General features: G+C 35.2%; 1 protein-coding gene across 1 annotated transcript; it reads left to right on the plus strand.

The window, feature by feature from the left end:
• The first annotated feature begins 1,269 nt into the window (after positions 1-1,269).
• Positions 1,270-8,316, plus strand: LOC107623492 (serine protease SPPA, chloroplastic). Its single transcript, XM_016325782.3, has 13 exons — positions 1,270-1,853; positions 2,208-2,391; positions 2,860-2,997; positions 3,695-3,865; positions 3,946-4,049; positions 4,363-4,430; positions 5,366-5,532; positions 5,858-5,927; positions 6,213-6,367; positions 7,179-7,284; positions 7,410-7,497; positions 7,594-7,737; positions 7,853-8,316. Exons 1-13 carry the CDS (start codon positions 1,470-1,472, stop codon positions 8,081-8,083), a joined length of 2,010 nt encoding a protein of 669 aa, XP_016181268.1. The 5' UTR covers positions 1,270-1,469; the 3' UTR covers positions 8,084-8,316.
• The last annotated feature ends 8,012 nt before the right edge of the window (positions 8,317-16,328 follow it).

Below are 16,328 nucleotides of genomic sequence, written 5' to 3' on the forward strand. Positions count from 1 at the left end.
ATAGCATATCTAGTCTGACTAGATTATTAGGCAATTCTTCTTACACAACATTTATCACAAATTTCAAAGAGGCATTTAGCCAAACATGGAAACATTTTAGGCAAAACAAGTCTACCTTGCTGTCAAACTTAACTATATAGTAATCAATGGTGTACTTCAAGACAATGTAAGCTTTGATAAATTTATTGTAGTACTAGTGTATTTTAACTCATATCCAAATCACTATCAAATAAAAACTCATCTCTTAAATTCATCTTACTACAAAAACTTAAGTGAACAAAGATAAAATTAAGATAAAAGCTCATTATTTGTCCCTGAAATTTTTGGAATATCAACATGCTCTTGGAAAGATTATAACAAGTGGTTCTCAAATAGAAGTAATTAGTCCAGGAGCTACTGCAGGATGGCCAAAAAAAATCACTCCAGGATCAAGTGAATCTCTGAAAAATTAAACTGATATTTGAAAAACTATTCATAAGCTGGAATTTTTTTGTTGGCACCTTGGGCTGGGTAGGAGTCTTTGACACTGGTGGTGGCTGTGTGACTTTAGATGTAGTATGAATTTTGGTGTTGGAGTGTGACATCAACACCTCAAGAACACATTTTTGAACCATATTCCTGTTTCATTCCGGTTAAATATAGCAACCCCACAAACCCTAGCCAACCTTCAAACCCTAGACACTACAACGACCCCAAAACCCCCGAACCTCAAACACACAAACAACTTGCATATCAACAACCAACACTGAATCGAAAATGCAAAGTAAAAAAAAGGAGGGAGATTACCTTGAATACGATCACAAAGTCCGAACCTCTTGCTTCTGGTGATGGAGGGGAAGAACGAAAACCTCTTGCTTCTTCTTCTCTCAACTTTTTCAACCCAGGGATTAGAACCCTACGGTTACGCCATTGATGAGTATACGAAGATGGAGTCAGAGGGTGGAAGAAGAAGAGACAAGTGAAGTTTGTATTGGCGAGAAAACTGATATTCATGTTAAATAACGTCAAAACGGCGACGTTTTTGGCTATCAAGGGCGCCAAACTAAAACGACGCCGTTTCGAAGCCTTCCAGTGTGGCAATCCGCGGCCACGTCAGCGCTCCGGTGATGAGTCATCACCTGAAATATGGCCAGAGACCAGTTTGAGTGTTCAGAGCTCTATCTAGAGGACTACAATAGAAAAATCGGGATCTTAGAGATTACTATGAATAATTGCGTGAATCTCAGGAACAACTATGGGTATTTACTCAACTAATCTGTTAATTAAAACACAGTTTGTTGAAAGCTTGTGTGTTGGGATGAGATAGGGAATGAAGTAAAGAATTTCAGGCTCATAGTAAACGAAGACGTGGACTAAAGCGAACCTAGTCACTCATTCTTCTTACATAGTCACTCATTCTTCTTCTTCACCATTCTCACCAATTTCGCCATTCTCACTTCCTTTTTCCGCTGTGTATTCCACGCGGGCAAATGTCGAAGCTTCTTGTTCCACCACCGCCCACTCTTCACAACTTCACTTCCATTCGCACCTTATCCTCTTACACTTCTCCTTCTCGCCTTCCTCTTCTCTCCATTATTCCCAAACTACCCTCCTTCAGCACTCGCAACTCTCGTAGTAGGACTCGCCTTCCCCTCCCTCGCGCTTTCGATTCCGATTCTGATTCCAATTCTGAAGCTGCCGTTGACAATAATCAAACTGTTACGATTCCTGATGAGGAGTATCCCACTGGCGAATTCAAATTCGAACCAGTTACTGGATTCCGGAGCTTGCTCGTCAAGCTTAACATGCTCTTTGCCTTACCCTGGGAGCGCGTTCGCAAGGGTAGCGTCCTCACCATGAAGCTTCGTGGCCAGGTTCATTTTTATATACTGTTTCATACATTTTATGCTATGAGATTGAATTGGCCAACTTGTTTTTATATATAATGAAAGTCTCTTTATGTTAGATTGTATCATAGAGGGAAAAAAAATTTGAATTTCATTGCTAAGGAAGGTTGTGTGAGAAGTGATACACCTTTGGCCTGAGAATTTCATTGCAAATGTCAAAGCTTCTTGCAAATTTGCGATTTGTGAGAAGTGATACATCTCAGGTCAATGCTAGATTTTTGTAGGGATTAATACATTCCTGTGGCTGAAGACTGATATGAACTTGCTCTGTGTATTATGTTATGTTTGCTTCTGAATTGAAACATTGTTTTGTGCACTTAGATATCCGATCAGGTGAAGACTAGGTTTTCTCCTGGACTCTCTCTGCCTCAGATTTGTGAGAATTTCGTGAAAGCTGCTTATGATCCTCGTATTTCTGGGATCTATCTGCATATTGAAGGTTTGAATTGTGGGTGGGGCAAAGTTGAGGAAATTCGAAGACACATATTGAATTTCAAACAATCGGGTACTATTTCGGACTTCTGCGTTAGGCATTCGATAGTGGATGTTGAATGTGAAAAACCAAGAGTTAACAATTTGTTCATATCTAATGCTAATTATAGAAACTTTAATATTGAGGTCAAATGAGCTGGTTTAGTATTTACTTTCACAAAGAACTTCAATTCACCTCATGCAGAGTTACATTACATGAACTTGGACACTTTGCATTGTCCCTGTTAGGTCCCGCCTAGGCTAGCCTGAACCACAACCTTTTTTTAAATATATCGATATGGTTTTGTAAGCAGTAGGTTTCTTTTCTTGAAGTATATTATCTTTTAAGTGTAGGAGCATCGATGTCATCTTCTTATGCCGTAGTGTAAATGAGCCGAGGTCTTAGCAAATATGGTGACCTCTTCTTCTTCATTGATATGTTGAGTGTTGTTAGTGATTTTTAGTACTTATAATATGCTTTGATAGTTGATTATTGTTGTAGGAAAGTTCGTTGTGGCTTTCGTCCCTACATGCCAAGAAAAAGAATATTACCTTGCATGTGCGTGTGAAGAGATATATGCGCCCCCAAGTGCTTACTTTTCATTGTTTGGATTGACTGTTCAAGCCTCATTCCTTAGAGGTAAACTGATTTTGTTTTCCTCTCCTTTTTTTAAAATTTTATTGATAAATAGTATTGTACAATAGTTTGTTTTCTGACAGGATTTCTTTAATTTTTTAAATAAACATTAAATCACCAATATGGTCCTCTAAAGATTATATATATATATATATATATATATAGTGCTTGTCCCTTTTTTTTTTTTTGCATCAATCTAGGCCTTAAAACAATGATATTGATGACATTAATTATTGTGCTCACTGATAAATGGAAATGGAAACTAATATTATGTTGCATACATCTTTTGGAGTGCCAAATTAGATGGATATTTATTCTCTTTGCTTCACCGTTTTATTTGGCCTACCAAAAGTGGTTTTCTATCATTGGTTCCTTTAAAAAGTTGTAACGGGCTTACTTGGAAAATTCTCTTTATAATGATCTTATTTACATAATTTTGGTACTGCCCCATGTCAAAATATGGTACTGCCAGTCTGCCCCCTTTCTTTTACCATAATAAACAGCAGTAGAGAATACATGCTTAGTAAATTCTTCGAACATTAGACTAATGCTTACTGCATCAGATCATTCTTTGTTTATTCTCTAAATATTTTCTGTATTCTTATGTTCTTGATGAACCCTTTTAAAATTTAGGTCCTCTGATGGCTATGGGTAACCCTAATGTTTTTTTTTTTTGACGTCATTTATTGATTCTTTTCAGGGGTTTTAGATAATATAGGAATTGAACCACAAGTTGAAAGGATTGGGAAATATAAAAGTGCAGGAGATCAACTAGCACGAAGAACCATTTCCGAAGAAAATTGTGAAATGCTGACTGCATTGCTTGATAACATCTATTCAAATTGGCTAGATAAAGTCTCTTCTGCCAAAGGTGCATATGCACTGGAAGTTTTACTTGAATCTGTAATAACAAAATAAACTAACTTTTGAGCTTCTGCATACTTCATATAGGAAAGAAAAGAGAAGACATCGAGAACTTCATAAATGAAGGTGTCTATCAAGTAGATAAGCTTAAAGAAGAGGGCCTCATATCGAACATAATCTATGATGATGAGGTACATAATTATTTTCCAGTAATGCAAAAGACTACTTTTATGTGTAGTTTGTCTGTTCTATTAATATAATCATACTCAGAGTGTAAGTTGGAACAATGGTGGATGTGTCTGAATGGAGAATTCCAATTATTGAAGTTTTATCCTTCTACTTAAGAGTTTGTTGGTTTCATTGCTTATGGACTTTAATCTCTTATTAGTTCGTGTATTCATAGAAATGGTTAATGAATACTGGTTAATAAATTTGGTTGAAGGATGTCAGTAGAGCTCTATCTTATGGGGCTAAACGGATAAGAAATATTAAAATGTTTTGCAGGTTATTGCCATGTTGAAGGAGAGAACTGGAGTGAAAACAGAGAAAAATCTGCCTATGGTGGATTATAGGTAGAAATTTCTTCCTGTGGACTTGTAGAGATGTACTTTGGTTTATGCTGCTTAAAAGTTAGCTTTAGAAATGTCTAACTAGGAAAAATCCTACCAAATCCTTAGTCTTATAAAATTCAGCTTCTGCCTGTTAAAAGTTTTGTTCCCAGTCTTGATTTTACTCCTGTAATTATAAATTACAGTTATTGTTCAATGGCTCATATGTTGTCCCCAACAAAATTAATTCATTTTAAATTTCTTGCTTTAAAAGGAATTATATACATCAGTGGCTGTATTTTTTCCCCATCTGATTGGGATCATTCTGGATTTTGATTTAATTTCTCTCATTGTTTATGCTCCAAGGGGATGCTAATAGATTTGATGTCACAATACCATTGATGATAAGTTGGTCCCTATTTCTTCGTTCAAGTAATTGCATCTTTGCACTGTACTAATTATCTTGATTGCATCCTCTGTTAAACCTGTGTGAGTGGTTCTATCAATTTTAAACTGCGATATAAAGGCAATGCTCGGTTCAAAGCCTACTTCAGTTTTGTAATTATTTTTAATATTAAATTTACATGTTACTGTAACAACATATAGGATATCTAACATAACTCAGTTTCCATTTTTGTTGCATCCTTCCAAGACATGTATAATTGAAAGAATGCTAAACTTTTGAATTTGGTGTAGGTAGGCATATATTATATGCTAATTATATTGGTTAATTTGTATATTAAATTTTGAAAACACTAATCTACAAATATTTGGGTATAGCAAAATAGAGAAAACACCATTTATCTAATTTGCAGTTTTCATGCAACTCACTATTGATTTCCTTTTCTACTCTAACTTATTTCTTACAAACTCTCTTTATGACCAGAAAATGAATAAAAATAATAATTACCAGGTAATTCATGTTAACACATCATTTTTTTTTCATTGATCAAAATCAGGAAATACTCTCGAGTTAAGAAATGGACCGTTGGAATACCAAGTGGTAAAGATTTGATAGCCATCATTCGAGCCTCCGGGAGCATTAGCCGTGTTGAGAGCCAAGTAAGTGTGTCTAGCTCAGGTATCATTGCGGAGAAGTTCATTGAGAAGATTCGCAGTGTCAGAGGTAAACTTGATGATATAAGTTTTATGTTAAATTTCATAGTAGGAGACTGAGTGAACTTAGCGTATAATCAGACAAATCAGTATTCGGTGGAATGTTATCAGGCTATTTACATTGGATATGGTAGCTTTCTGTGATGCATAATAGACATCAAAGTTTAAGCAGAGTTATATTATTAACTACTTCCAGACATCACATAATAATAAATGGGAAGCTAAATGAATACATTTATTTTAAGTTGTTTCTGAATATAACCTTAATAATTTTTTTTTATCATTTACCTTTTATGTTTGTTCCCGTTCAAATTGGGTATTTGTTTCCTCAACAGAGTCAAAAAAATTTAAGGCTGCTATCATCCGAATTGATAGTCCTGGAGGAGATGCTCTTGCTTCTGATTTGTAAGTTCTGGTAAATTTCCATCTATGTTAATTTTATGTTTGAAAATGCAACTTTAATAAATGAAACATAACAATTTCTTATTTCTTTTTGTGATGAAATTATTGGTTGGTTGCGTCTATACTTTGACTATTTATCCTTAGTTGACACATTTCTGTGTTGATACTTTTGGACTTGAGAGGAGTAAATTTTGTCGTTGTGGATTGTTGTATAATGTTAAGCTTGTTTTGGTTATTATACACTGGTGACATGATTGACATTCTCCTATCTAATGCCTTAACCTGCAGGATGTGGAGAGAAATCCGGCTTTTGGCTGCTTCAAAACCAGTCATTGCTTCAATGGCTGATGTGGCAGCAAGTGGAGGGTACTACATGGCAATGGGAACACAAGCCATTGTTGCAGAAAGTCTTACCTTAACTGGTTCAATTGGAGTGGTCACAGGTGAACCATGATGTATTATAATTTCAGTTGCTGAAAGTAGAAAAGCTTGTAGTTTATGTTAATTTAACTAAAACTAAAGGCTTGGGTTTACTAATAATCTACATACATACACATGATGGAATATATAAGTAGCTTCCTCTTTTGTATTCGTGTTAAAATCCAATGGGATTGCTTAGGAGAAAGGAGACTCTTTCATGCCATATTGCCATCACTAAGCAAAAATCAATCTCTCCATTCATTTTCCCATTGCTCAAGACAGATGCATAATTGATATCAGTTGATGTTGCTCAGCAATTGTTGTGTCCCTATAACTGCTTTTCCTTCTACGGAAATTTCTCCATCTCTTGTTATCTATTGAGATATGCAATAACGTATAGACTGCTACTATCTGTTTACTTACACATAAAGGGAAAGCCAGTGCCCTATAATTTTTTCACACCTATATAGGATGAAGCTGTTTTAGACACGTTAGAATGTCGACACTAAGATATAAAAAATATGTATGCTTCTAAATATATAAAATAGCTTGTCTGACTGACTGTTTTAAAAACATGAAATAAATTCACTTCAATACATAGTTTCCATTTTCAATTCTCAACATAGTAATGTAGCATCATGAGCAAGTTCAAATGAAGAATGTATAGAACTTTGAGGTATCATTATGGGGTAATGCAATAATAGGAAATTGTTGCTGTAATTAAATTATTTGATGGAGATTTGAAGGATGAGAAAAGACATTATACTATCATGAATTGTCAGTGCTACACGAATTTCTTCTGTTTGTTTCTGATACAACATATCTTCTTTGTAGGAAAATTTAACCTGGGAAAGTTGTATGAGAAGATTGGCTTTAACAAGGAGGTCATATCCAGAGGAAGATATGCTGAAGTCCTTGCAGCCGAACAACGTCCATTCAGGTAAAATATTATTTCTTCATTTTTCAGGTATGAAGATCCTAGTAGATGAGGAATTTGGATAGAATATTGGTCACTGTAATATGCCATTTGATTTTTTAATTTTTATTATTATTATTTTGCTATAGACCAGATGAAGCAGAGTTATTTGCCAAATCTGCACAGCATGCTTATAAACAATTTCGAGACAAGGCAGCTTTATCCAGATCAATGACTGTATGTTCTGAATTCAATGTGTTAATTTTAATGCTTTTCTGTTCTTTCTCCTTGAAAATTTTAGGTAAAGACTTAAAGCAACTTTTCTATTACTAGGTAGATAAGATGGAGGAGGTTGCGCAGGGTAGGGTTTGGACTGGCAATGATGCAGCTTCACGCGGTTTGGTCGATGCTATTGGTGGGCTATCACGAGCTATTGCCATCGCAAAATCGAAGGCAAACATACCTCAAGACAGAGAGGTTGGTTTGTGTGTGATCACCTTTATTTTCGCCATATAAGAATGTTGTATTTAGGGTTCAAAATTGAGCGAGTACAAATCCAAATTGCGCTTATTGTGCTTGAACAATATGCTAGGTTACTCTTGTGGAGATCTCTAGACCTAGCCCTTCTCTTCCCCAGATTTTATTAGGCGTAGGAAGTTCTCTAATTGGAGCAGAACAAACATTGAAAGAATTGTTACAAGGCTTGACATTCTCTGAAGGAGTTCAAGCTCGGATGGATGGAATCATGTTTCAGACATTGGAGGGATCTCCTTATACTAACCCCATTTTGTCAATAATAAAAGATTACCTCAGTTCCCTGTAATTTAAAGTTCTCCGCAATCATTTGTATCATTTCATTCCTCTTGTTCTCCCTACATATTTTTTTTCTTTATTCGAAAAGGGATGCTGATAGATGACTAGGGTCTTTCTCTAATTCTCTTCATAAACTTCTGTTATTTGTAATTGTCCCTTCACTGTCTCGTCCACTATTTTTTGTACATAACATGTATAAAGCATAAACTTGGAAAATCAGAAAGCATTGTTTCTCTGTTGCTATATAGACATTTTATACCAATACCGCAATTCATTTTCCTTTCATGATTTATATATTGCTGATGCCAGATGGAATAAATGCTGCAATTCCGTTTTCATCTATTTTATTTGTTTGCAACGTATTACGTATATCAAGGGAATAAATTCTTTCAATTATGTTTTTCAAATTGATGGTGTAAAGTGTGGCCTTTTATTATATATTGTTTAGGTAGAATCAAGAAAAAATTATGCCGAAGAAAATGTATTGCAAAATAAAAATATTATTTGTACATTAAAATCAGTTATTAATATATTTGTATATAAATATATGTGTAGTTTAATTTATTTTTAATGTGTATTTATATTTTAACATGTATTTTATACTAATAATTAATTTTAGTGAGTAATTTTAATGTATACCTAGTATGGCTAAACAAATCATACCTGATAACATCTCGAGAGAATTGAGTGGAAGTATGACAACTTTTTGAATTGATGATTATATAAATTTGTGAAAAAGAAAAACATTTTCACCCTGATATTTACAACAAAAGATGACAAAAATAAAAATAAGAACATGAATTAGCAGATATAATTAAAAGTGATGATATAAAAAAAATTTATATTGATATCTGAAAGATAAAAAAAGAAGTTTAAGTAGTTGTCAAGTTGTTAGGACTTAAAAAAAGGGGTTAGAAGACTTGTTAAAGTTTTTTTTTTGGTTAATAGAAAATGATACTGTTCAATAAAATTTATATCTTTATTGTAGTTAAAAGTTTTTAAAATTGGATTAATTTAGATACAAGTGATTAACACTTACAAGTGTTACAAGTCCTGAAGCTTACTAAAACTCTAAACACGCTCCAATTGTTACGTACAAGTCACGCGCTATATAACAGAACATTATATCAATCAAAATCAATTAACGCGCGAATAATATAATTTCCAATTTTCAAAAGATTTCGTTACCTTCTTCGAATCTCTTGCCAATTTTCTTCGTTCTCCTTCTTTGCGTTCTTCCCTTGTATTTCCGATCATTCTTTCTTCTGCGTTTATCACTGGTTTGTTCTTCGTCATTCACCTCAGTTTCTCTCACTGTAACTCTAGCTTCGTTTTTATTTCGATTTTCTGGTTTCTGAAATCAAATTTTGAACGAACCTTGAAGATAATGGATGATTCAACCTCAGATTGTCAGCTCAATCAAGGCGAAGTGGATTTTGAATTTGAATCGAACGAAGTTCCTGAGGTTTGATTTAGATTCAGCTAATTAAGATTAATCTGAATTTGATGCAGTTATTCGTCTATGATTGTCTAGCTAAATAATTCGCGAACATAGACTGTGAAATTAATGCGTGAACATAATCTGTGGATTGAATCTAATGTATTAGTTTTGATTAATTATCTGCAGTTTATAGCAGACGCTCGAGTGTAGATCAAAACTTTTTGGGTGTATTTTTAGGAAAGTTTGGGTGTATTTTAGGGAGGAGTTTGGGTGTATTTACAGTTTATGATTTTTCTTATTATTTTAGTTGACTTGTTGTCGTAACGGGTGTAGATCAGAAGTCCTTGGGTGTATTTTACTTTGATTGTTATTTTTTTATGAGGTGCAGAAATTCTATAGTATTTTCTTGTTTTAAACATGTTGTATTTTTGCAGCCCCTCTCTGTTGTTGGTGAGCAGCTTGTTCCCAAGGTTGGAATGACCTTTAAAACCCTTGAAGATGTTGCAAAATTTTACAAGGACTATGCCAAGGCTGCAGATTTTTCTATTAAGAGTTCGGAGCACAAATAAAAAGGGAAACGAAATTAAGAATTAATTGATCACATGTAGCAGAGAGGGAAAATGAAAATCTAAAATATCTCCGACCGAGAAGACAAATCCCACAGCTGGTTTAAATTGTCCTGCAAGAATTTATATACACACATTGAAGGATGTTGGTGCTTGGATCATTTCAAAGGTCGTGCTGCATCATTCACACCCTTATTGTCCAACTCAAGCAGAGATGCTCAAACAGCACAGGGAACTAAGCATGTCCGTTCGTCGTACAATAGAGAATAACGAGGAAGCCGGTATCAGACCAAGCAAAACATTCCAATCATTCGTTGCGGCAGCTGGGGTCACCGCGAGTTAAATTTTATTGAAAAAGATGTGAGAAAAAACAAGAAGATGCAAAGGAATTCGGGAAATATTTATTGAGAATGAAAGAGAAGAATCGGAATTTCTTTTTCGAGCTCGAACTCGAGGACGATCAATCAATTAAGCTTACTTTTTGGGCTGATGCAAGGAGTAGAGCTGCCTTTGAGTATTTCGGAGATGTTATTTCATTTGACACCACCTACAATACAAACAGGTAATATGCTGTTCTTGTTTATGCTGCTAAATTAATTTTGTTCTATGAATCTGCTGCAGAGGTGTATATTGGATCTTCCTTGGGTGTATAAATTCATTATATGGGTGTACGTAATGATTTTCATTCTGCAATGTCGTAATTTATTTCAGGTATAATTTGGTTTGTGGTTCTTTCGTCGGGGTGAATCACCACGGTCAGTCAATACTTTTTGGATGTGCTTTGATGAAAAAAGAAGAAATTGAGTCGTTCAAATGGTTATTTCAATGTTGGCTTCGTTGCATGGGGGAAATGCTCCGAAAGGGTTTCTCACTGATCAATGCGCGTCAATGAAAAAGGCTATAGAGGCTTGTATGCCAACAACAATTCACCGTTGATGTATTTGGCACATCACACAGAAGATCCCAAGCAAATTAAATGGGTACAAGGGACATGCTGAAATTGAACAAGAATTGAGCCAAGTTGTTTGGAACTCTCATAGTAAAGATTCATTTGATAGGAATTGGAATGATTTTCTGCTGAATTTTGGTCTTGTGGACAACAAGTGGCTTTCAGGTAATGTTGTTTAAAATCTACAGCAGAGGTGTAAATTGCATGTTTTTCGGATGTATTTATAGTCTATTTTTTGGTGTATTCTGCAGATCTCTATGAAGACCGTCATATATGGGTTCCAATCTATCCGGATCACCACTTCTGAGCAGGGATGAAAAGCACACAAAGGAGTGAGAGCGTGCATTCATTTTTAACAAGTTTATTACTCGGAACAGCTCGCTTATTCAATTTGTCAAACAATACGATAATTGCCTCGGAAGCAGGGAGCAAGCAGAGAGAGAATCAGATGCTGCAGATTTTCATACGGTCATACCATGTGCAACCAAATCCTCCATTGAAGATCAGTTTCAAGATGTGTACACTCATCAAAAGTTTAGGGAAGTACAAGCACAATTTAGAGGAAAGGCGAATTACATCACTAGATTAACGAATTCCGCTCTAGGCTATTCAGTATACGAAGTTGGAGAACAAGTTTCCAGCTCAATATTCAACAAGTTTGTGGTTACTTATGACTCAGTAGCAGCCGAGGTAAAATGTCAATGCTTATTATTCGAGTCAAGAGGGATATTGTGCCGTCATGCACTAAGCGTGTTAAGCTTTGAACGAGTAAGCCAAGTGTCATCGAGATATATATTGGAATGATGGAGCAAGAAGGTAAAGAGGCGACACACACACATCAAGAGCAGCCACGACGAGCCATTGTTGGAGCCAAGAAGCAAGGGGTTTGACGAATTAGTTTTTTGTTCGCAAAATATTTGCAAATTTGCATCAGAATCGGAGGAGCTGACTACAATTCTGCACCGTGCATACGATAACGTCATGGTTGAGATGGAATCAATGAAAGCCAAAAGGAAGGGGACATCTTTATCTCACGAAGACGCCAACTTGGAATCCGTTAATGAGCTTCAAAGCCCTCCAAGGATTCGAACAAGAGGACGTCCCAAAAATAGGCTAGGTTCAAAGTTGGACAAACAGATTGCAAATGCCTCAAAGAAGAAGAAAACGAAAGCTTTAAACGAGGTAAAAGTGATGTTCTTTAAATATGTGGTGATTGAGTTTAATTTTCTCGTTAATAGTTTAGCTAATATGTGAGTTTATTATATCTAGTTAAACCTCTTTGCTGCTGTATCAGTGGTGCGTCCAAATTCCAGCCAATATCAAGGACGTGATATGAATTATCAGTTCAGAGAACCAGCAGCAGCGAATAACTTTTTGGGTGTATAGTTACAGAATATGGGTGTAAAGCATTATTTTTTGGGTGTATTTTTAAATTTTCTTGTGTTTCACATTTTACATATATATATATATATATATATATATATATATATATATATATATATATATATATATCACAATCTGTTGTTTATGTTATAAAATATTGTTTGTTTTTTTACTACGGTTTAGGGTTTTAGGGTTTAGGGTTTAGGGCTTAGAGTTTAGGATTTTAGGGTTTAGGATTTAGGATTTTAGGGTTTAGGGTTTAGGGTTTAGGGATAAAGCATTAGTGGATAGAAGTCTGGTGTATTTTTAACTTTCCTTGGGTGTAAAATGAGATCTTATGGGTGTAAAAATCAATGATCTGGGTGTATAATAGGTTGGTTGGTTTAGGGTTTAGGATTTAAGGTTTTAGGGTTTTAGGTTTAGGATTTAGGGTTTAGGATTTAGTGTTTAGGTTTTTAGGATTTAGGGTTTAACGTTTAGGGTTTATGTTTTAGGGTTTACAGTTTTAGGGTTTTATGGTTTAGGGTTTAGAGTTTTAGGATTTAGGGTTTTAGGGTTTAGGGTTTAGGGTTTTAGAGTTTAGGGTTTTAGGGTTTTAGGGTTTAGGGTTTTAGGATTAAATCATCAGGGGATAGATGTTTGGGTGTATATTCAACTTTCTTTGGGTGTAAAATGTCAGGTTATGGGTGTATATTTGGTTTGATATTTTCCTTCATATTATAGTACCTGTAATTCAGATATTTTGAATACAGCAGAGAGAGTTTTACTCATAATTGGCAAATTTTTACATCATCTGTTCAATTTCTTACAAGACTATATAACAATTACATTAATCAGTGTCAATATCATTAGAATCTATCTGACAATATGGACTCAATAACAATGAGGATGGCTTGGACAATCTTATTGCATTACTTCTCCTAATGGCTTCAGCTTTGTCTTGATTCATTTCATGGAATAGAATCCGAGAAGCATATTCTACTCTAAAGTGGTCCACCTCGTCCTACAGTTAAAAAGAATATTCTGTTTAATCAACCATGTTAATTGAGTAAAGTAATACAGAGTTATTTAGTTTTAAACACATTTACCTGGGTCCAATTGTCCCACTCATACTTCAACATTTTAATGTTTTCGGGCTGAATTATCTCAAGCCACTTCATTACGTAAATAGCACAGTCATAGCTGAAAACCAAGAAAATAAATTACAAATTACATATAGAAAAGTTTAATTTTCAGAGTGAAAGATTTATACCTTGTCTTTTGGTCTGAGATGTTAATGTATGGCGGTTCAATTTCCTTGTCCTTGTCCCTTCTCTTCAGAGGTGCCCCCCAACATATACTCTAATTCGTGAAATTACATATCCCTTAAAACACAAAACAAATCAGTAATACATGACTAAATTTAATAAAGGAATACACCCAAAGGAGCACAAACACCTTATATTGAATAGAAATACACCCAACTATTAAAATATAAAACACAGAACCAACTTACAATGAATGTATTTAGGGCCATTCTCTCATCGGACGGGGATGTCGTGTGATATGGGTCGAGTATATAAAATTTTCGCTTTCTTGTATCAGCCAACCATAACCACTAATGTTGTGAATGGCAAACATGTGCAAAAATCTGAAGTATGTCCATATTGAACACTGTTTTAGTTTATTTGGCACATAAGTAAAGAATGGTAATAAGAAGTTTTAGAAATGAAAACTTACATAACGATGCGATGCTAATTTTTTAAAGTCCAAGAAGGGTATAAACATTGGGTAGTCTTCCACCCTGAATGGCTTATTGGTTTTAGGCTGTAAGAATACCCCTTCTGGATGATTTGCAATGGCCATGTTCTGCAAAAATTGTGAACCACCAAATGAATATAGAAAATACACCCAAACGAATGCAGAAAATACACCCAAATGAATACACAACTTACACTCAATTGAACACATAAAATACACCCAATTTAAGACAGAAAATACACTCGAAGGAGTGCAGAAAATACACCCAAAATTCCTTGAAGCAACCCTTGACACAATATCAGGGGGGAGACAGTATACTTCTTCTTGAAACCTTTTAATCTTTTGCTGGTTTAGGATGAGGCACATGACAGAGACAATCTAGAAAAGATGTCGAAATCAATTTACATCAATCAACATTGTAGTTAATTTTGGTGATAAAAATATTAATGTTATTGTAATATTACCTCGGCTTCTATATGCGTTTCAGCTGCGAGTGATGCGAGGTGGACTTTTGACAAAATGTATCTATCTTGGGCATTCAGTGTGCACACGGTGTCATACTCATTAGTTAGTCCATTTCCGTATGTCTTCACTCGTGTGGCCCAAATGTAGCATTTCTCTTTCATGTCAGCCGTATTTTCATTCGTCCTCGCAGGAGTTTCAAACTTCTCGAAACTCTATCCGCCACTCTCCTTTCGAATCTGTGGACTTTTTCCTTTTGTTGTCACCCTACCACTTGCAATTTTTTCTACCAGATCCCCTAATTGTTCTAGCAGTTTTGGGGTTTCAGGAGTTTTTGCCCTCTCTCCATCTTGCATTGCCGCCCCCTCCTGCGTTGTTGCTTCTTCTTGGCTTGAATTAGTCAAGCCAAGGCTGAATGATGGAATCGAACCTTTTTTAGGAATGTACGATGATGTCTGTGCCATCATCATCAGCGCAGCAGCGTCTTCTGGGACTGGATTACTGCATGATCATGTATAACGTATTATAAGAATAAGAATATACGAATGATAATGAAACATTGATTTTACTCTGATGAACTTACATTTTAGATGGAGCTGGTGGAAGCATGGGTGTGCTTTCTTCAGGTTTTTGGGGTGGTTCAGGAGTGCTGCAGGGTTACATAAAATTAATCATGTTACAAAAAAAAAACTAGTCAGAGATCAATCGTGAAAATATACACCCCAACAGGGGCAATATACACCAAAACTGTAACCAAATACACCCCAAGACTATTCCTTACCTTTTTGTAGTTCATTCATTATTTTTTTCACTTGGAGACTTTTTAGGGGTTGGTTCAATTTCTGGCACAGGTGTTGGTTCATTTTCTGTCACAGGAGTTTGTTCAATTTCTGGCACAGTGGTTGTTTGGGACAGTGGTAGACAAACTTGAATCAGAACTTTAAACAAGAAGAAAAATAAAAGGTTAACAAAGCCCCCAAAAATAAAATGGTTATAAGGTTGAAATTTTCTTGAAAAACTCACATTGAAAGCGCTTCTGTTTGCGACTGTGTCTCTACCCGCACAACCATCATGTTCTCTTCAGCTGGCTCACTGGCTGACTCTTCAACCAGACTCAACCTAAAATACACCCTAAGAAAGTCAAAAATACACCCGAAGCATTCAAAAGAAAGACAGACTTTGTTTTTTGAGAACTTACATACTTCCAGTATTTGCTTTTTTTTCCTGCCTTTTTTATCTCGAATAAAACATCAAAGGGCTTTTTTTCTAAAAAAAATATATATATACAGAATTAGAAGTAGAAGGTAATAAAAGAATAAAAGCAACGGTTATTAGAAAGAGAAATTACATGCTCTCTGCCGGTTCGTTTACGCTACTTTGATCTGTGTGTCCTTGAAATGAAGGATCATCACTTCCTAAGTTTACGTCCGGTATTCTAAACATAATAGAGTACATATTATTCATAAAAAATACCATACTATTAAATCAGGATAACAAGATTTTATCAAATAAAGCTTCTTACGTTTCAGATGAGACATAGTGACCTTCCGTCGATTGCAGGTCAGCTTCCTTCTCCCTGGCAAACAAGAAACAATTATTAGCAAAGAAAACACCATAAAATCTGAAATATACACCCCAACAAGACATACCCCTGTGCAGCAGATTTTTCATTCTTTTCCCTTAAGAATTCATCTAATTCTTCAGTTCTAATTTC

This window comes from Arachis ipaensis, chromosome B10 (assembly GCF_059453495.1).
Source record: "Arachis ipaensis isolate K30076 ecotype BB chromosome B10, ASM5945349v1, whole genome shotgun sequence".
Classification (NCBI taxonomy): Eukaryota; Viridiplantae; Streptophyta; class Magnoliopsida; order Fabales; family Fabaceae; genus Arachis; species Arachis ipaensis.